The 16,989-nt window shown below is 38.6% G+C and overlaps 1 protein-coding gene across 11 annotated transcripts in view; it reads left to right on the top strand.

Annotated features, from left to right (window-relative positions):
• The window catches only part of PDE7B (phosphodiesterase 7B), a 243,017-nt gene that overhangs the window by 147,219 nt on the left and 78,809 nt on the right, over nt 1–16,989 (top strand). For 2 of the 11 annotated variants that reach the window (XM_058171239.1, XM_058171221.1), the window contains exon 1: nt 13,549–14,616. The exons of 6 other annotated variants lie outside the window; for them this stretch is intronic. In XM_058171239.1, the coding sequence (XP_058027222.1) occupies nt 14,379–14,616 (238 nt within the window). In that variant the 5' untranslated portion in view covers nt 13,549–14,378. Of the gene's footprint in view, nt 1–13,548; nt 14,617–16,989 lie in introns of those variants that run through there. 3 more of the 11 variants (XM_058171230.1, XM_058171293.1, XM_058171285.1) reach the window with 3 other exon arrangements.

Raw genomic sequence — 16,989 nt, 5'->3', positions numbered from 1 at the left:
TGATTGCAAAAAGTTTCCACTTGTAAATATTTCCCAAGGTTAAGGCTGAGTGATCCAACAAACAAATTATTGAGGTAGGTAATGAGGAACTGTCTTCCTAAACCAGTATTACTCAATCTTAGCAAAGAGTAGAGGGAAGGGGAGGAGAGGAGAGGAGAGGAGAGGAGAGGAGAGGAGAGGAGAGGAGAGGAGAATAGAATAGAATAGAATAGAATGGAATGGAATGGAATGGAATGGAATGGAATGGAATGGAATGGAATAGAATAGAATTTATTTCTTCTTTAAGATGTTTGATCTTCAACTTCCAGAATTCCTCAACCAGCCATGCTGCCTGGGGAATTCTCGGAGTTGAAGTCCACACATCTTATAGTTGCCAAGGTTGAGAAATACTGCCATAGCTGTAACCAGCCTTCTGCACAGTCAACTAGAACCTGTAGCACTGTACTTTCCAGGCAGCATAACAAGATTATATAAATGCACCAGCAAGACCTCATAGAGATGGTGCCAACAAAGTCATGAGAAGAACAAACCCCAAATATACCCTACACCAATAACATACTCCATGTGCTGCAAGTCCCAAAATGCTGCCAATTGCAGAAAAAGGAAAGAAAACTTAGTTTATCAGATGACTTCTGGTGTCAATGCTAGTAAAAATGTATCTCTGCATGCTTCTTGAATGCACAAGAAGAGTTCCGAAGCAAGTGGAGAATCAAATGTTGACACTGACTATCTGAAGCAATAAATCCCATAGCATCTTACGCTTGATAAAAAGGTGAGTCCAATCTGACATATTAACTGACCATTCTAGCGCTATTATCCCTAAGCTCAGTAATAAGGTATCTGTGCAATAAGTTCAGGGCTGCATTGTATGTCCTATATTACCAGCAGCAAGCCCATCTCTCAAACGTGTCTCGTGGTAAAAATGCTTTACACTGAGGATAATAGCTGTGGTTGGAATATCAGCGCTGAAAAGTAATGCGACAATAGATTTCTCGTCTGTTTTTGAAGTAAAGACTCCATGCAGAGTTTAAAAACTATTTACAAACCAGAAATGTCTGTAGAAGAGTAGAAAACAGAGAAATGAAGTCCTAGATGCAATCATTGCAAATTCATTGAGATGGGTTAAGACAGGGGTCACCAACCTTTGAGACCTCAGGGACCACTAAATTCATAATTTTAAATCCCACAGACCACTAATATGACTGTAAATAGTATTTAGTGCAATATAAAAAAATGCAAATAATTTTTCTGCGAACCACCAGCATTTTCTCATGGACCACCAGTGGTCCACAGACCACCAGTTGGTGACCACTGGGTTAAGAGAAGCTGTACAAGTAGTCCAGTGGTGGATTCAATTTTTTTTATTACCAGTTCTATGGGCGTGGCTTGGTGTGGCGTGGTGTGGCGTGGCTTGGTGTGTGTGGCAGGGGAAGGATACTGTAAAAACTCCATTCCCACTCCACTCCAGGGGAAGGATACTGCAAAATCCCCATTTCCTCCCGATCAGCTGCGACTCTGGAGGCAGAAAATAGATGGGGCCAGTCACAGGTGGTATTTACCGGTTCTCCAAACTACTCAAAATTTCCACTGTCCGGAACTGGTCAGAACCTACTGAATACCACCTCTGAAGTAGTTCTCATTTTATGATCACAATTGACCAAAATTTATGTTGCCAAGTGAGAAATTTGTTAAGTGAGTGTTGCCCCATTTTACGACTTTTCTTGCCACATCTGTTAAGTGAATCACTGCAGTTGTTAAGTTAATAACACGGTTGTTAAGTGAATTTGGTCTCCTCATTGACTTTGGTTGTCAGAAGGTCATAAAAGGTGATCACATGACCCCAAACCATTGCAACTGTCATAAATATGAGTCAGCTGCCAAATGTATTGAATTTTGATCATGTGACCATAGGGATGCTGTAATGATTGTTTATTTTATTTTATTTATTTTATTTATTTGTCAGTCATATATAAGATAACAGGTAAATGTATAAACATAATCTGGATACATGAAAAGAGTAAGTAAAAAAGGAATCTTGTAGGTATGAAAAATGGTCATAATTGTGTTTTTTCACTGCTGTTGTAACTTTGAACGGTAACTAAATGAGCTGTTTTAAGTCAAGTACTACCTATAATTCAAAACTTTTCTTCTTCACATAGCTATTTTTATTCAGAAGCAATAAGTAAATTTGATTTCTCTCAGGACTCATGCCTTTTCTTCTACTGTATGTACAATAAGTAAATAGTAGTACCTGTGAGAGGGATCTTGGAGTCCTAGTGGATAACCATTTAGATATGAGCCAGCAGTGTGCAGCAGCTGCTAAAAAAGCCAACACAGTTCTGGGCTGCATAAACAGAGGGATAGAATCAAGATCACGTGAAGTGTTAGTACCACTTTATAATGCCTTGGTAAGGCCACACTTGGAATATTGCATCCAGTTTTGGTCGCCACAATGTAAAAAAGATGTTGAGACTCTAGAAAGAGTGCAGAGAAGAGCAACAAAGATGATTAGGGGACTGGAGGCTAAAACATATGAAGAACGGTTGCAGGAACTGGGTATGTCTAGTTTAATAAAAAGAAGGACTAGGGGAGACATGATAGCAGTGTTCCAATATCTCAGGGGTTGCCACAAAGAAGAGGGAGTCGGGCTGTTCTCCAAAGCACCTGAGGGTAGAACAAGAAGCAATGGGTGGAAACTGATCAAGGAAAGAAGCAACTTAGAACTAAGGAGAAATTTCCTGACAGTTAGAACAATTAATAAGTGGAACGACTTGCCTGCAGAAGTTGTGAATGCTCCAACACTGGAAATTTTTAAGAAAATGTTGGATAACCATCTGACTGAGATAGTGTAGGGTTTCCTGCCTGGGCAGGGGGTTGGACTAGAAGGCCTCCAAGGTCCCTTCCAACTCTGTTGTTATATTATATTATATATTAAATGGAGGATTTTCTCTATTGGAATATCGTCACTGAAAAAGGCAGAATTGTTACATTTTAAGAACACAACACTGAACAGGCAATCAGTTGTAAGCAAAAGCAAAGATTTTTAAACAAAACCACCACATTTCCAAATACAGGTAGTCCTTGACTTACAACAATTTGTTTAGTGACCGTTCAAAGTTATAATGGGACTGAAAAAAGTGACTTATGATTGTTTTTCACCCTTATGACCACTGCAGCATTCCCATGGTCTCATCTGGATGCTTGACAACTGCCTCAAATTTATGACGGTTGCAGTGTCCTGGGGTAATATGATCCCCTTTTACGACCTTCTGACAAGCAAAGTCAATGGGGAGACCAAATTCACTTAACAACCGTGTTATTAACTTCGATAGGGAAGCCAGATTCATTTAACAACCATGATAGTAACTTAATAACTGTAGTGATTCACTGAGCAACTGTGGCAAGAAAGGTTGTAAGGCGGGGCATAAGTCACACCAATTGTCTTGCTTAGCAACAGAAATTTTGGCTCAATTGTGGTCATGAGTTGAGGGCTACCTGTACCAGGGCATCCAGGTGAGGCATTTATTATGCAATCACCCTGCTTTATTCATGGAATTTTACAGGAGGGGGTGATTAGTTTGATTTTTCTGTTTGTGTTTTTCATTTATTTATTAAATTTCTATGCCACCCATTTCCTCTACAATGGGACTCTGGGTGGCTTATCAATTATTTCATAATACTGCTTCCTCCTCCTCTTGAAAAATCTGCTAAGGCAATTTTTCAATTTCTTTGAGTAAATGCGCTTATGATCTTTTGCAGAATCAGATGAGGTTAAAAAAAAGGGGTGAGGGTAGTGGGAAATAATCCAATAGCTTGTAAAAAATTTTTACAACCAGTTTAATGTTTGTGATTCAAGTGGAGAAGGAAATTGATTGAACCTAAAGCAGAAAGAAAAGAAAATGGCCTGGCTAGTTGCCAATGATCTTTCCCCTGAAGGAAGAGGGAAAAAAGCAGAATCTTGTGTTGGAATGTGTGTGTATACATTATGGGTATTCCTCGTCTTACTACCACAATTGAGCACAACATTTCTGTTGTTAAGTGAGTTCTGACCCATTTTACGACTTTTCTTGCCACAGTTAAGTGAATCACTGAAATTGTTAGTAAGTTAGTAAGACAGTTGTTAAGTGTCGTGTCCCCCTCCCCCTCTGACGACCGGGTCTGGGAAGTCTGTATCAAGCGTGGCCATGAAGCCTTTGCAGCTTTGCCAAATTCCTTTCAGATTTCTCAGGGCAGGCAGGAATCCAAGGTGTGACTTCAGCAAACCAGATGAGACTTTGCTTGACTCAAATTGCTTGACTCAAGCTGGTCCTTTATATAGGCCATGGAGTGTGGCTCCATGACTCAGCACTTATCCAGGCCTGCCCCTCCCTTCCTTCTGCTGACGTCGCCTCTCAGATCTCCGGAAGCGAGGATCCTCCCACTTTAGATTGTCTTCTGCTGTTTGAGAAAGAGAGGGGTCAGAAGGAGCAGGCCCCGGGCAATTCCAATCCGTGGCTGACTTCCTCTGATGACTGCATGTGAGTGAGGTTTGTTTGTTCATTCCTGACATCCCCTCCAGGCATGGGGCCAGGGCTGGGGGCTGGAGGCATGCCAGGCCGTTCCTCTTCATTATCAGACTCTGAATTTGATAGCAGGCCCGGCAGGAGATGGGAGGGGCCCAGCTGAGGAGAGGATGGAGGACGAGGCACAACATTAAGTGACTCTGGCTTCCCCATTGACTTTGCTTGTCAGAAGGTCACAGAAGGTGATCATGTGACCCCAGGACACGGCAACCATCACAAAAATGAGTTAGTTCTCAAGCACCTGAATTTTGATCGCATGACCATGGGGACGTTGCAATGATCATAAGTGAGGAAAACAATCGTAAGTCACTTTTTTTCAATCCCATTGTAACTCCGAACGGTCAGTAAACGAACTGTTGTAAGCTGAGGACTATCTGTACTCCATATTCTTACCTGCTCTGCAAAAATTCTTCCTCCCCTTCCTTTTATCTGGCAACTATCAGGTAAGACGTTCCCAGACTGCAGTTGTTCAGAATTCCTGCTTTATTGCCCTGTGAAACTGATTCCACGATACTGGAAACTTTGTTCTACTAGACCTGTAATGGTGAACCTATGGCACGCGAAGCCATGTTGCCTGGCACGCGCGCCCTTGCCTGTTTGTCTTCCGGGTTTCTGGCGCACATGCATGCTTGACAATCAGCTGTCCATCATGAATGCGGCAGTGCCAGAAACCAGTGTGCACTTGCATGCCAGGCAGCTGACTGTCGGGTGCGCATGCACGCCAGAACCCGGAAGTTTAGCTTTTCTGGAGCGCAATCCCTTCACGTGCGCGGCAGTGCCAAAACTGGCTTGCACATGTGCACTGGCCAGTTGATCGTTGGGTGCATGCGCGCTAAAACCCAGACGTTCAGCTTTTCCAGAGTGCGGCCCCGACAAATGCACAGATGCACGTGCAATGTTTCTGCGCAACCTCTTCAGTACTCGTTGCCAAAAAAGTTCGCCATCACTGTACTAGGCCTTATTAGAGATGGTTAATTTTGGTTCTAGTATAACAACTGGTCTATTTTCCTGTACAGCCTGACTGAAAACAAACTTCCGTGTCAAGACTTGGAAAGTTTTTCCAATCAAGAGGTGCATATTCTCAGAGGAGAAACCTATACATTACAGGGCAAATATACTGCGGGAGGGAATTTGCATCAGGGAAGAAGCTTTTTCTTTGATTTCTTTAAATTTATTCACTTCATTGCAGAAGCTTCCACTTTTTGGTAGGCAGAATGAGCTGAGCACCTCAGGCAACAGATGTTGTGTGCCAACATCTGCCATCTTAAGGTGCAGTGGTGATCAATTCACTTTAATTTTTGTAGAACAGTAGAACAGTTTTGTTCTTCACCTCAGGCAGCAGAATAGCTAGGTGTAACCCTGCCTGACAGATTCACAAGCAGGAAATAATGGAAATAGTTATTTCCTACTCTTTGTTCTCACTGTCTCCTGTGTTTCCGCTGACTTTTAGTTCCATTGGCTAATTTGGTTAATAGCCGTGAATGTATCTAAATTTTTTAAAAGCTATGCTGTGATCATTGATATGTTTCATGTGGAATTTTCTTATCTCTAGTTATGCAAGCAAACAACCAGGAAATAGGAAAGGTTGCTGTGCAAAATCATTTTTCTAAGCTATGCAGACTATAGTGCCCATATATTTGGCTAATATGAAGCTTTGGGAAATGTGATACTGTAGAATCACAGGGATGCATTTTAAAAAAAACTTCTGATAAGTGATAATTTATAAACCAACAATTTACAATTGATAATTGTAAATCAAAAATAGCCAAGTTTGATATTTGGATATAAAACACGATGAGAACAAATGACATAAGCTAGTCAGGAGCATCAAATCACCTTTCAATTTTCTCTTTGGGTTAACATGGTTGACGACAAGAGGAGGTGATTTTATTTGATCCATAAGCAATTCTAGTGACTAAAGAGAGAAAGCAAAAGAAAGTGTATTCATTGACAGTTTCCAGAATATTTGAAAGCATCATCTATAGCCTTGGGATTTTCAACAAAGTTTTTGATTGCAGGAATGGCATTTGCATTGTTTTATTCTGTTTCCAAAGAGAGAATGTAGATACCATATCGAAGGAACATCTCATTTCATTTCCAAACTAATGAGCACACAAATACCTCATACTCATAGTTTTCCGTTCGCTATTGCAATATTCGTGTCCCATTTACTCTTACTGCAAAATGCCTTTTAGGGGGAAAAAAAAGTTAAACCAGAGTTTATGCAACGTGCCAAATACTTGAGGCAATATATTTGTCATCCTACATTAAATGGTTAAGAGTATTTCTTTCAGTTTACATTTAGTCTCATTATATTTTGCTTGTTTGGCCCAAAATGGTATCTTAAATGCATATTCAACTCATATTTCTCTCTTTGGTGTATTCATGTATAAAAATGTAGGCATATTAACATTAAACACATAACTCTAAAAGATAAACATAGTCTATTTGTTTTCCTTCATGAGTGGGCTAAATTTTTCAAATCAAGGATTGTGCTTGGCTTTTGAGCAGCTGCCCATAGGCTGCACTCTGAAAAGTAGCTGAACCAAGCAGAAGGTAGAACCAGAACAAAAATTAAATTTGATTCATATCATTATGTGTTTCTCAATAGTTTCCTGCCCTATTCTCTATCGAAGATCTTTGCTTAAGGACTGTCATTGCCTGATTTTGTCTCAAGGGCATTTAATATTTAATTCTGCAATTGATGTGAATGCAATAACAAAATTGAAGAATAGTAGGTGCTTAATAGTGGAGGAAAAAAACCCATTTAACAGTAGGAAAGAAACTACCATACCTAAGAGAAATTGAACAAATGGTTAAGAATATTATATCCATTTTCTCAAGATCCTTTCACTATATTAGAATAGAATAACAGAGTTGGAAGGTACCTTGTAGAACATCTAGTCCAACCCCCTGCTCAAGCAGGAGACCCTACACCATTTCTGACAGATGGCTGTCCAGTCTCTTCTTAAAAGCTTCCAGTGATGAATTTCCCACAGCTTCAGAAGGCACGCTGTTCCATTGGTTGATTGAGCTCATTGTCAGAAAATTTCTCCTTATTTCTAGATTGAATCTCTCCTTGATCAGTTTCCATCCATTATTCCTTGTCTGGCCTTCAGGTGTTTTGGAAAATAGATTCACCCCCTCCTCTCTATGATAGCCTCCTCAAATATTGGAACACTGCTATCATGTACTTCTCTTCACTAGAGTAGCCATGCTCAACTCCTGCAACCATTCTTTATATGTTTTAGCCTCCAGCCCCCTAATCATCTTTGTTTATCAGTTTTACACTACCTTGTTTCCTTTTTCTTTGGCCTTACTAGATGGACCCTGGCACTAACTGGCACTAGAACAGTGTTAGGAACTAAAATATAAGTATTGTTCAACTCCTTTTCCTACTTATTAATGTAGGTCACAGCTTCTGGAGCCTTTGAAGGAAAATGCAAATTAGAGGTTTTGGTATAATTTAAATTGTAGACATTGAGGAAGGAACGTATAGCTGAAGCATAGATTCTGACAACAGAATTAAAACAATTAGTGAAATGAATTGAAAGAACTTTTATTGTTTTTTGTGTCTCCTGACTAATTTGTTGTTAGAAATGTTGATGAGTAGACTGATCATGAATGTTACAGACCAACATTGCTAAAAGGCAAGAGAATACACCTGTGCCATCCTTACAATGAGAATGGATGAGAAAATAGAAAGTATAACAAGAATTAGTGGATCAGATTGGTAGTAGAGCAGATTAATATAACCCTGGCAATAGTCTTACCAGGTAATGTAAATGACATATTGTGATGTTGATTGTTGTCAGCTTCTTGTATGGGTTAAAAATGAATATGCAGACATGTAAATTCATTAAACTTGTAAAACATGAGCTACTATGACATTCTTTCTTCAGCAGTTGTTCTATAAGAAATAGTTCTCATCTTATTCACAACTCTTATTTATTTATTTATTTATTTTATTTATTATATTTGTATACCGCCCATCTCCTGAAGGACTCAGGGCGGTTCACAGCCAATAAAACAACAGAAAACATATAATACATATAAAACAGCAAAAAAGAATAGAAAATTAATTCAATTGATGGCCTAAAACTATTAAATACAAATTTAAAACCCCATTTAAAACCCCTGATTTAAAACCTCAATTTAAAACTATGTTCACGCTAGTCCTGCTCTTCGAAACAGCAACGTCGTCAGCTCGCGGCGGAAGGACCTGAGGTCGGGGAGTTGACGAAGCCCCAGAGGGAGCTCGTTCCAGAGGGTAGGAGCCCCCACAGAGAAGGCCCTCCCCCTGGAGGTCGCCAGCCGACATTGTTTAGATGACGGTATCCGAAGAAGGCCCTCTCTGTGAGAGCGCACTGGTCGGTGAGAGGCTAATGGTGGCAGTAGGCGGACAGATAGAAAGAAAATGGTGGTTGGGTTACTTGGGTTATTCTTATAGTTTCACTGTCATCAAATATCCTTCTGACTCGTTCCAAGTTCTTCTTAGTATTGAATGGAAAAATAAAGAAAATAATTTTTTTGAAAGGATCAAATCTTCATACTGAAAGACAGGATGTTTGTATTTTTACAATTATGGTTCTCAAATACAATTATGCTGAAGCAGTTATATCAACTGAGGAAAAGTACAGCAGCAGTGGTACAAGATCACTGCAGGGAGCAGTTCTGACTGAGATCTACATTGATATGACCACTATTTTGTAAACTGGTGTGTTGGGTTCAACTTCAAGTCCAAGAAGTTCCAACCATCTTGACTACTACCAGGAGATTCTGGGAGCTATAGCACCAACAAATCCAGAAGAAACTAGACTTCATAGATGCTTAGGACTGGGAGTCAAAAAAGTCAAGATAATAGCCACAGTTATGCTACTGAAGCCCTGATCTTTTTGTATAGAGGCAGAGATTTGGTCCTGGGACCACAGCTGCCATCTTGATTTTTTCGGTCCCACAGGCACCCATGATAGGCTGTTATGGCTGCCATAGGGAAGCCAACATCTTTAATAGAACAGGGGTCTCCAACCTTGGCAATTTTAAGACTTGTGGACTTCAACTCCCAGAATTCCTTTGCTGGATGAGGAATTCTGGGAGTTGAAGTCCACAAGTCTTAAAGTTGCCAAGGTTGGAGACCCCTGTTATAGAAGACTATTGAGTGGTGCGTAGTTATAGTCTGTAAAAGATTTTTTTAAATATATCAGTTGAAAGTCATTAAAAAATGGGGGAACAGGAAAGATAGAGTTCAAAGCATTATTGAACCTTTTTTCCCGGTTCAATTCACTGAGATTATATATGTCACTTCAACTCACTGAGTTTATATATGCTTTGTTGTATGCTGATATAAGGCATTTATGAGCTTGGCATTTCCTTGTGATAAAACATGACTGAGTCTTTCTTTCTTTTGTATAAAGAGAACTATCTAAAATTTGAAAATCAGCAATTTTTTAAAAAGCAGCATCAATGGGAAATCATGAAGTTGGGGTACATGTGGCTTTGGCATAATGCATGACAGTTTATAACTAATGGCTTATGTTTTAGTGATATGTGCAGACTAAGCCACTGTGACGTACTGGGCTTATTCAAAACATATTAACAACTCATCTGTCACCATTTACAAACCATGTGTCTTACCGCTATCATCTGGGGTAAAATATATAGGGATCATCAATTGCTTCTTATGTCATTAATCTTTCTCCCTTCATGTAACAGCTTTCACAAACATTCATTACTTTTGGTGGAGCCAGAATGATTGCTGATAGCTTTGTGAACAATAGATTAAGAAAAATCTTTTCATTTGAACACTTTTTAAATTCTCAGTTCCCATCTCATCTCAACCCCTGATATTTCAAATTGATTTAGGAGCAAACAACCATATTTTAGGATGATGGTAGAGAAGAGAAATGATCCTTGTTATTTGTCTATTTACATGACCATTTTAATTACAGGTTTTGATGATTTTGAGTTATCTTAAATTGGGATCCAACTTCAAATTATGTGAATATTGTTGGCTGTAGAGTATCTAAGTCAGCTTATTTGCATATGTATTTATATTCCACCTTTATTATTTTTTTATTTTTATAATTATAAATATTTTATTTTTATAAATAGCTCAAGGCAACGAACATATCTAATACTCCCTTCCCCTCCTATTTTTCCCATAACAACAACCACCCTGTGAGGAACTGACAGAGAAAGTGTGATTGGCCAAAGTCACCCAGCCAGTTTTCATGCCTAAAATGGGACTGGAACTCTCATTCTCTGTGTGTGTTATACAGCCAACCTCCATCCTCTAAGCTTGTTTACTGTCTTTAGAGAATAACAGAAACATTGTCAACACATTAATATTAGAATAGCAGAAAAAACAATTACTACCAACCTGCCTTCCATTGAGGACCTGAATACTGCACAAGTCAAAAAGAGGGTTAGGAAAATATTTACAGACCCCTCACATCCTGGACATAAATTGTTTCAACTTCTGCCCTCAAAACAACGCTATAGAACACTGGACACCAAAACAACTAGACACAATAGCAGTTTTTTCCCGAATGCCATCACTCTGCTAAACAAATAATTCCCTCAACACTGTCAAATTATTCACTAAGGCTGGATTACTATTACTATTAGTCTTCTCATCGTTCCTATTGCCCATCTCCTCCCATTTATGACTGCATGACTATAACTTTGTTCCTTGTATCCTTACAATTTATATTGATATTGATTGTTTCTTAATATGATTTGATTGCTTATTTGTACCTTGTGACTATCATTAAGTGTTGTATCTTATGATTCTTGACAAATGTATCTTGTCTTTTTATGTACAGAGCATATGCACCAAAGACAAATTCCTTGTATGTCCAATCACTCTTCTCTTCTCTTCTCTTCTCTTCTCTTCTCTTCTCTTCTCTTCTCTTCTCTTCTCTATTGAAAAAAATGGAGGGGGGGGACTTTTCCTCATATGTTCTCAGAGTGTATCCTTACACAGTCTATATTAAACTCCAACTGTACTGGGAAGGTTGGGCAAGTCACCTACCATATCATCTGGAAGAAAAGTCAATCTGACATTGGTCCGAGATAAATGCATCGAAGTAATACAGATTAAAGGCTGTTGGGTCCCTCTGTCCTGGAATTTCCTGTATGGACAGAACTGGGAGTAACATCAAACATTTGAAAAGCAATGACATTTGCACCAAAGTTGAACACAACAGGAATACAGCCATGTGTTTTATGAATGGATCAGCACATCTGAAATACTATACAGTATAATTGTTTTCTTTCTTCTAAAGCTCTTTGTTCAAAGGATCAGGATATCCTGGCGCTAACCACTGCTGGAAAATAATATAATTGCAACAATGATATAATACTTAAGAAGGATTTCACTTTTTATGCCAGTTCTGTGTTAAATGTTTAGATAAAACATGAGTATATTCAAGAAACTATTAAAACTATTTAATTATTTAAAACTATTAAAGAAACACTTTAGCAAATATATGAGAAACACTTAATAATACACCATTTTTTTCAGGTGGAAATGCTAAGGGTGCTTGGGCCTCATGCTGTGACTGATGATTATTTTGGCATCAGTGAAATAGATATGTGTGTGTTCCAATTTTTAAAACACAAGGATGTTAAAATTCAGTCCACTCTGTTTTCCTTCTTGTTCTATGAATGAAGTTCCTGTTTATTTTCAAGTGTATTTTTTTTAGAAATGATACCAAGTTTAATATGTGTGGAAATTAAAAGTTAAACCATAAAACTCTGAAGTCAAAGATAATCTCATTTTTAATTATTTGTAAAACTATATTGAAAGAAAGAAAAAAAAGAACTGATTAGTTCACTCTTCCTAGAAAAAGCATAAACAATAGAGCATTTATCTGATCACCCTCCCAGAAAGTTCTACAGCCTAGAGCAGTGATGGCAAACCATTTTTTCCTCGGGTGCTGAAAGCATGCATGCTGACACCCATAATACAATACCCCCCCGGCAGGCCCTGTCCCCCACGCTGCCCCTGCTCCCCGCGCATGCTTGCGCAACCCCCATTTTGGTGCTGGCAGGCGTCCCTGTAGCCTCCTGGGACCAAAAATGGGGCGCAGCAGGGTGCCACATACACCCCTGCGCAAGCACGTGTGACCTCCCACCCCCATACATGTGCATGCGTCTCCTGGCAGAGACCCGAAAATCAACTGGCCGTCGGGAGGCACGCGGGCATGCGCAGTGGAGCTGACCTGGGCGTTGGCTCGCATGCCCCCAGATATTGCTCTGTGTGCCATAGGTTTGCCACATGCCATCACTAGAAATAGGTTGGTGCTTTGTTTTAAGCAAGTTTTAATAGAGTCACTGTAGCTTTCTGGACTAGACAAAAGTTCAGAATACTCTTCACCGATAATCTTTTGCTCACTTTTTATTAAACAAGAGTAACAATTAGTAAGAAATGTGTTGTGGGTTTCATCCTTCCAAGAACTATGTCCACATGTTTCAGGCTGGACAAGTTGAAAATTATTCTTTGTAGCTTGATAGAAGAAGTTGTTTCAACTAGACTTTTCAGTTGGAATCATTTCCATTTGGAATCATTTCAAGATTTTATGTGAACAGTTCACTTGGTATGATTTAGAATACTTTATTTTCATGGGCCAGAAGTTGGAAGATTCTGTTGTAAGATAATGGCGGCAAAGCTGCGTGAATAGAGATCCTTACCTGAATTTGCTTCTGTTCAGGAAGTGAGAAGGCATTTTTTTTCCTTGTACTAATTTATTTTTTTTACAGTTTTTCCATAAGATCTTACTGCAAGATATGATTTTTCACTTGCTGGTTGACCTAGGCATCTTCCCAAATTCTCTTGTCTTCAATTTTTTTCCCTTTTTCGAAATGGAACTTTAAGTTCAAAACAAATCCAAAACTGTTCGTTGGATATTGTACCATTCCTGAATCCTGTGGCTTTCCTGATTCATTTCATTCACAGTTCATTCTGGAATGTGAATCAGTGCTATTTCCTGTCCAGCTGAAGAGCAGTTAAGGTTACCAACTAGCTAATCCTCTGCATTTCAGATTTGCTGCGATTGAAAACCAAACAACTAGGAAAAAAGAAAAAGAAGAGGGGGGCAGGTAGAGACTTTGAGAATTATACTACTTTGTGCAGAAATTCAAACACAGCTGCCTTAATGTTCCCATCCTGGAGCAGTTAGTAGATGTTTTGGGAAATGGCTGTAAGGACTTGTCAAGCTAAAATGAGGTAAAGTTAAGTGGTGTTGCCGGATGGTTCAAAATTCTCTACTCCCCTCTCCCAGCCCAAAAATATTGCACAGTAGAAGTTGGGAAAACTTTGGTTTCTAAAACCAACAGCTGCTCACATCCTTATGCCTAATTATCGCAGGGCTTGGTAAATAAAAGCTTCCTTGTAGATGTAATTGCATTTGCCTGGTAGTCTTAGCCGACATGGGGCAGGGCCAGGGAAGAGAAGAAGAGAAGCAAAAGAAAACATTCCTCTAGTTTGGATTTTTCTTCTTCTGAAGAAACCCAGCTGTAGGCTGGGTTTAATCAAACACGGGTTAACTCAAAACTTTAGAGGGAGGGAAAGGGGGAAAGGAGAACATTTGCATGCAATTGAGCAGGAACAGCTTTGGAACAGTCATGACTTGGAGGCTCTTTGAAAGATAAATTTCAAGCAGAATAAGTTGATTCAACTTTAGGAGCAACAGGACTACTGTAAGTTTAGAGAAACTGCTAGAGACAGCTGGTTAAAGGATGTTTGGTGCTTCTACCCCTCCTGGAATTTAAAGGCAATTTTCGTCTTCTGAAGAAGCATCCGTCTTTTTGAGAATGCCTGTACTGAATAGGTTTTTCAGTGTGACGGACAAAGGTAGGCAGTGGGGGATTGATGAAGATCGGATGCCCTTGTCTGCCGAGACCCTGCCTGTCTGTCAACAGGGAATTCTAACTTGGGGTTTGCCTGAGAAGTTCAGAATCATAAAGCTGATTTGGAAATCAAAAAATGAGCTTGCGGAGACGAAGAGGAGAGGAGTTCTGGAAAGTGGAGGGAGTACTCATGTTTTATCAGGTAAGTTTAAAATACGCAATCAAAATTGGGCTTGGCTTGCCCTCTCCGCAAATTCCACCCCCCCCCAAAAAAAACCCCTGGTATATTTGATTGTTTACTATTTAAACCTGTGATGTAGATGAACTCTACATATTCATTCTCCATTAGGGGCTAAGAGCACTGAAGGCTCTTGTGGGCTTACCATATTTACTTAAATTATATAAGACAGCATTTAAAGTCAACTTCCTCGCTGAGAGGTCAATGAAGAATCAGTATTTTGTGTTTTCATAAAACTTTTTATCTTATGCCACTTTCTTTAAAATACTCCCTAATGCATGTAGCAAGACTTCTTTTCAGTGAAAATGGAAGCAGTTGTGCTGTTAATTAACTTGTTAAGAGATTAGTGCATAAATTTTGGATAGCATATTAAGAGCTACAAATGTCCTAAATCCTAAAGGTGACAGAATCAGCTTTGGTGATTATTTCCCAGCATTGGAAGCTTGTTCCCTCCAACCAAAACCTTAATGAGCTCCAGAACTAACAAAGTTAATGAGCAAACAAAAATTTAGTAATTGGGGGATTAAAGGGGAAATGTAATGGAATCAAATTAATTTTTAAAATCTCTGGTAACAATATAGCAAAATTAAATATGTGTTTAACTTATTTCTGCTGCAATTAGTACCGAATAATCAACATTTCCTAGATTATATTCAGGTTTTTTTAGTTACTTGTTTGTATATGCTCATATATGTTACTTGTTTGTATATGTGAATTATGTCCAAATAAATACTTTGGAATCGAAACCACTTTTTTGTAAATCAGTGGGAATTTTTAGGCATTTCTATATCTGCATTAGTGCCTAGTTAAATATCTGCAATGGTTTTTCTCATTGTTTTTCTTTATGGTGTTATTTAAAAATAAATTAGTAACTTTGTGCTTTCCTTATTTTAGGCTAATATTTAATACAGAGAGGAAGAAAAAAAAAGATTCAGAAATATTTGAAAAGTGAAATGAATCTGTATCATTAAGGCAAATGCATTCTGACCATTTTCATTAGTAAATACTAATGAAGTGTTTACTTCATTTGTCAATGAAGTTATAATATTGCAAAACTAATATTCATTTTCATACTCTATTAATGTTATAGGTATAACTGACTTTGAGATTCAGTTCATGGCATTTTTTATTTAAATCTGCTGTGCTTGGTTTTAGATAAGAACCAGCACTGTGTACAAAGTTGTATGAGCATGATGGGTGTCATGCTATATACTACATGAAATCTGTATTGAATGTTCGGTCTCCTTAACTTACCCTTACTAAGATCATAAAACCCTTGGCTATTACATTAGCAATATAAAAGGAAACCAAAGAAATTTTGTCCTCATCTCTTCATATTTTATGTTGTCCTATTGCAATTTTTACAAATAGATATATTTTTATAAGGTAGCATATTTTCACATATATTTTTCTAAAATATGCATTTTAAACATTTGGACCAATGTGAAAAATATATCCATATCTGTTAGTTCCACTAATAATGTCCACTAATAAACATATGCTTTTCCCCTAATGTGGTTATTTCTTATGGAAAAACCACACCACAATATTCAGAAAAATACAAATCCTGTAGGATAATTTTTTAACTGCATGATGGCTCAGAAATTATGAAATTATATAGGTTCATTTCCAAATACAAAGTGAGTGCATTTTGTTCCTTTCCTAATGTGAATAAGTTTAACTGCAATATACATAGAGCATACTTGTAATCCTTCGAAGTTATCGAAGAATCGGAAGTGCATTCAAAAATGTGACAGCCAATCAAAACCTTTCTAACTGATAGGGAGAGTAGGGGTACTTCCACCACTCCATGCTCAGCCTTTGGCCAATGATGGGCGGAGTTTGCCCCTCAGTTTCTCATTGAAAAGTACATCCACCATAAAATAGGGCAACTGTATTTCTTATCCCCTGATGGCATCTCTTGGCATGAGTTTGTATATTAGAGCTTTTATTAATTCCTGCCATTCCATCACTCTTTTGAGATGAATTGCTGGGAGCCAAGGGTGAGTGGAGCAGCTCCTCTCGCTAGTGATTCAACTGAATGCTAAAACAATGGTGCAGAAGAGAGTTGTACTTCCTCTAACTCTATGATAAGTACCCAGTGACATCATTGCCCAGGGAATTAATTTGTTTCAATTGAACTGAAACTGTACCTAGTAATGCTCTCACACTGCAAAGGCCATAGGAAGAGAAAAGAGAAAGGAACAACAACAACATAAAGCATCATAAGTTACTCTGCCCAGCTGTCTTCTCAATTCATTCCTGCCCTAGTGACTTTGACAATGTTCATATTTTCAATTTGTAGAAGTTACATGCCCGTATACACATTATTGGAAA

This window comes from Ahaetulla prasina, chromosome 1, assembly GCF_028640845.1.
Source record: "Ahaetulla prasina isolate Xishuangbanna chromosome 1, ASM2864084v1, whole genome shotgun sequence".
Lineage (NCBI taxonomy): Eukaryota > Metazoa > Chordata > Lepidosauria > Squamata > Colubridae > Ahaetulla > Ahaetulla prasina.
Note: the sequence above shows the minus strand (reverse complement) of the source record. Positions and strands in the feature narration are given on the sequence as shown.